The following is a 4521-nucleotide window of genomic DNA, read 5'->3' on the forward strand; positions in this document are numbered from 1 at the left end:
CCCCCTGGGGGATGATTTCTCGCTTTCTGTCTCTGTCTCTGTCTCTCTGTCAAGCACACGCGCCCTATAACAAAACCCTCTCCAAAAAAAGAAAAAAAAATTTTTTTAAAGAACAAGTTTTATCTATACATAAGATGCATGTATACTTAGATATGTGTCTTAATAGCAGCGTGCGTGTGCACTCACCAGAGAGATACAGAGACAAAGCGCCCCCTGTGCTGCGTGCTCCTGCTGCAGCCCTCTCTCCTCCATTTCCCCTTCTCAGGGTTTTGGGCACACATGTGCACACACCTGGTGTGTTTTTAAGAATTCTTTCTTTTTAGACCAGCAGATGGCATAATGGTTATGTCGCTAGTCTCTCATTCATAAATCATTAAATAAAATAGACATAAACAAACGGAGATATGATGTTTATAATTAAAAAGACCTGATATTGTTAAAATGTGAATTCTCAAATTTAACATTCAATATAATCTCAACCAAAATTTAATCAGATTTTTTTTAAAAAGCTGGGACCAGCAAATGGTTTAATGGTTATGTCACAGGACTCCCACATAGTCAACCACAGTTCAAGTCCAGAACCCAGCAACCAAAAACTCACACTGGGCATGTGTGCATGTGTGCCCAAGATCCTGAGAAGAAAATGGAGAAGGGATTGCGGCATGGCCCTCCTCCCTGGGGACTGATTTCTTACTTTCTGTCTCTCTGGCAAGCACACACATCCTACATAGAGGTTTTTTGCTATAGGGCACGTGCACTTATCAGAGAGACAGAGAGAGAAAAAACGAGAAATCACCCCCAGGGGGGATGGCCACGCCGCAATCCCTTCTCCTCCATTCTCCTCTCGGGATCTTGGGCAGCACGCACGCACATGCGCCCGGCGTGAGTTTAAGCCACTGGGTCCAGAACTGGAACCGCAGTCGACTACATGGGAGTCCAGCGACATAGCCATTACGCTAACTGCTGGTCCCAGAATTATTATTTTCTAATTTGCTATAGGGCCCATGCACTCACGTAAGGGGGAGTGAGAAAGCAGCCACCAGGTCCGGGACTTGAACTGCAGTCAGCCATATGGGAGTCCAGCACTGTAACCACACCACCTGCTGGCCCTAAGATTTTTTTTTTTTTTTTAAGTTTTTTTTTTTTCCCCACAGTTATATTTTTAGGATTTTAAACATGAGGAATTTTGGTATGTCAGGATTATATCTTTGGGGTTATGTCCACATTCTGGGGCCCAGCACCTGCCCTGTGCAACGGACCATCGAGCACCTGCCGCCATTCAAGGGGCTATTAGCTAAGAGCCTGGGCTCCCTTCCGTCTCTGACTTCTGCAGGAAACATGCGTGTACGTGTATCTTTTCTTTTGTCTTCCAGTTCACGAGCCAGTTCGAATCGCTTATGACAGGCCTCGGGGACGTCCCATGTCTAAAAAAAAGGTGAGCCCAAAACCATGTGTATGTTCTTAAGCAGGAGCTGGGCATTTCAGGGGAGCTACAGCCACTGATGGGACTGTCCTCGTATTGCAGCTGAGGTGTTATACGCAGAGAAAAGAAATAGAAAGTAGAGACTTCTCTTCGGGGACTCTGTCACTTTTTGTTGTTGGTTTTTTTTTTTTTTTTAGAGGTTTTTGCTATAGGACGCATGTGCTCGCCAGACAGACAGAGACAGAGAGACAGAAAGCGAGAAATCACCCCCGCAGGGAGGATGGCCACGCCGCAATCCCTTCTCCTCCATTCTCCTCTCGGGATCTTGGGCAGGCACGCACACGCGCCCGGCGTGAGTTTTAAGCCACCAGGTCCGGGACTCGAACTGCAGTCGACTACACAGGAGTCTAGTGACATGGCCATTACACTAACTGCTGGTCCCATTGTTGTTGTTTTTAGTTTTATTTCTTTCTTCCCTGAGCAAGAGATTCAGAGGAAGACAAGAGCCACCCCTGTAGGGTCTCAGGGCTGGACTCCACCCCCAACCTCAGCCAGACCTGCATCATCGGCACACGTGTACCCGTGTTCTCAGGGGATGAGGGGGCCCTCTGGTCAAAAAATCGGAACCTTCCCTAGTAGTTGACTTCTCATTGTGGTGGTTTTCTTTTGTTTTGTTTTTTGAGAGGTTTTCGCTATAGGGCGCTTGTGCTCCCCAGAAAGACAGAGACAGAAAGACAGAAAGCGAGAAATCACCCCCCAGGGAGGATGGCCATGCCATCAGGTTGAGGGTTATCTCACTGTGGTTTTGATTTGCATTTCCCTTGTTATATGAGATGTGGAACATTTTTTCATATGTTTTCAGAATGACTGTATGTCTTCTTTGGGGAGCTGTCGATTTAGTTCATTAGCTCATCTTTTCATTGGGTTGATTTTTTTTTTTTTTTTTGCAATTAAGTTGCTTGAGTTCCCTATATATTCTGGGTCTCAGTCCCTCATCTGAGGCATAGTTTGCAAATATATATTCCTCCACTCTGTGAGTTGTCCCCTTGATCCAATTTTTTTTCTATTGCTGTACAGAAGCTTTTCAAAGTGATGTTGCCCCACTTGTCTATTTTTGCAATTATTGCCTATGCTTTGAGGGTTTTATTTGAGAAGTCTTTGCCTACTCCCACATTTCCAAGAGTTTTCCCTGTTTTGCCACCAGTAGTTTTATAGTTTGACATTTTCACACTTAGTATCTGGTTGAGAAATTTTGCATTTGCATTCATCAGAGACATAGATCTGTAGCTTATTGATTTATTTATTTTTGTTATGTCCTGTTTGTTTAGGATGATCTGGTCTTCATAGAGTGAGTTTGGGAGGGTTCCTTCCTTTTTGATCCTTAGAAATAATTTGAGTAAAATGGGGGTTAGCTCTTCTTTAAAAGTTTTCTAGAATTCAGAAGTGAAACCATCGGACCTAACCTTTTTTTTTTGTTAAAAATGTATTTATTACTTACTCAATCTCATTGTTTCATGTGAGTCTATTCAGGCTTTCTATTTCTTCCTGGTTCAATCTTGGTAAATGATATGTGTTCAGAACTTTGTCTCTCTCCTCTAGGTTGTCTGTTTGTTGCCATATATTTGTTCATATATTCTCTGATGATGTTTTGTATTTCTGTTATGTATGTTTTAATATCACCTGTTTCCTTGCTGATTTGATTTATCTGGTTATTCTCTCTGTTCTATTTTTTTGGGGGGAGAGGTTTTTACTATAGGGCATGTACGTTCACCAGAAAGAGAGAGAGACACACAGAGAGACAGAAAGCGAGAAATCACCCCCGCAGGGAGGATGGCCACGCCGCAATCCCTTCTCCTCCATTCTCCTCTCGGGATCTTGGGCAGGCACGCACACGCGCCCGGCGTGAGTTTTAAGCCACCAGGTCCGGGACTCGAACTGCAGTCGACTACACAGGAGTCTAGTGACATGGCCATTACACTAACTGCTGGTCCCATTGTTGTTGTTTTTAGTTTTATTTCTTTCTTCCCTGAGCAAGAGATTCAGAGGAAGACAAGAGCCACCCCTGTAGGGTCTCAGGGCTGGACTCCACCCCCAACCTCAGCCAGACCTGCATCATCGGCACACGTGTACCCGTGTTCTCAGGGGATGAGGGGGCCCTCTGGTCAAAAAATCGGAACCTTCCCTAGTAGTTGACTTCTCATTGTGGTGGTTTTCTTTTGTTTTGTTTTTTGAGAGGTTTTCGCTATAGGGCGCTTGTGCTCCCCAGAAAGACAGAGACAGAAAGACAGAAAGCGAGAAATCACCCCCCAGGGAGGATGGCCATGCCGCAATCCCTTCTCCTCCATTCTCCTCTCGGGATCTTGGGCACGCACGGACACGCGCCGGGTGTGAGTTTAAGCCACTGGGTCTGGGACTCGAACCGCAGTTGACTACATGGGAGTCCAGTGACACAGCCATTACGCCAACTGCTGGTGCCATCTTCTCATTGCGTTTTACCACTGCACCTCCACCTGGCTTCCATGGAGGACTTTTTTTTTGTTTTTAAGAATTTATTGGGCCCAGCAGTTAGGGGCACACCTGCTCTGGCAGCGGGAGCTCTCTGAGGAGTTAAACTCAGCCCTGTGGCGACACTGCTGTCTCCTGGGGGCTCTGCAACCGCCCTCCCTCCCTGCCTCGCTCCAGGCAACTGACCTGTCACTCTTTTTAAGTTTCTGTCACAGGGAGTGTGCTCGCTGGAGGGAGCGAGAGACAGTGAGGGGGAAAATGAGAGATCACCGCCGGGGGTGCTGGCAACACGACAGTCCCCCGTCTCGTTCTCCTGGGGTTGTGGGCATGCGTGCACGGGTGCGTGATGGGGTTTTCTTTCCTTTTATTTTTTTAATTATTTATTCAATTTTATTTATTCATTCATTCATTTTAATTTGACCAGAAAGAGAGAGAGAGAGATGGGACCAGCAGGTGGCGTGGTGGTTAAGGCGCTGGACACTCCCTCATGGCCGACCAGGGTTCAAGTCCTGAATCTGGGGGCTTGCTTTCTCACTTCCTCTCTCTCTCACTCTCAACCTCTGTCTCTCTCTGGTCAAATTTTAAAAAATAAA

The 4521-nt window shown here is 46.0% G+C and overlaps 1 protein-coding gene across 1 annotated transcript in view; it reads left to right on the plus strand.

Annotated features, from left to right (window-relative positions):
- The window catches only part of SUGP2 (SURP and G-patch domain containing 2), a 49530-nt gene that overhangs the window by 41769 nt on the left and 3240 nt on the right, over positions 1-4521 (plus strand). Inside the window, exon 8 of the mRNA XM_014587316.2 lies at positions 1374-1435. Within this exon, the coding sequence (XP_014442802.1) occupies positions 1374-1435 (62 nt within the window). The remainder of the gene's footprint in view (positions 1-1373; positions 1436-4521) is intronic.

Source organism: Tupaia chinensis, unplaced genomic scaffold (assembly GCF_000334495.1).
Source record: "Tupaia chinensis unplaced genomic scaffold, TupChi_1.0 Scaffold000201_1, whole genome shotgun sequence".
NCBI classification, from domain to species: Eukaryota; Metazoa; Chordata; class Mammalia; order Scandentia; family Tupaiidae; genus Tupaia; species Tupaia belangeri.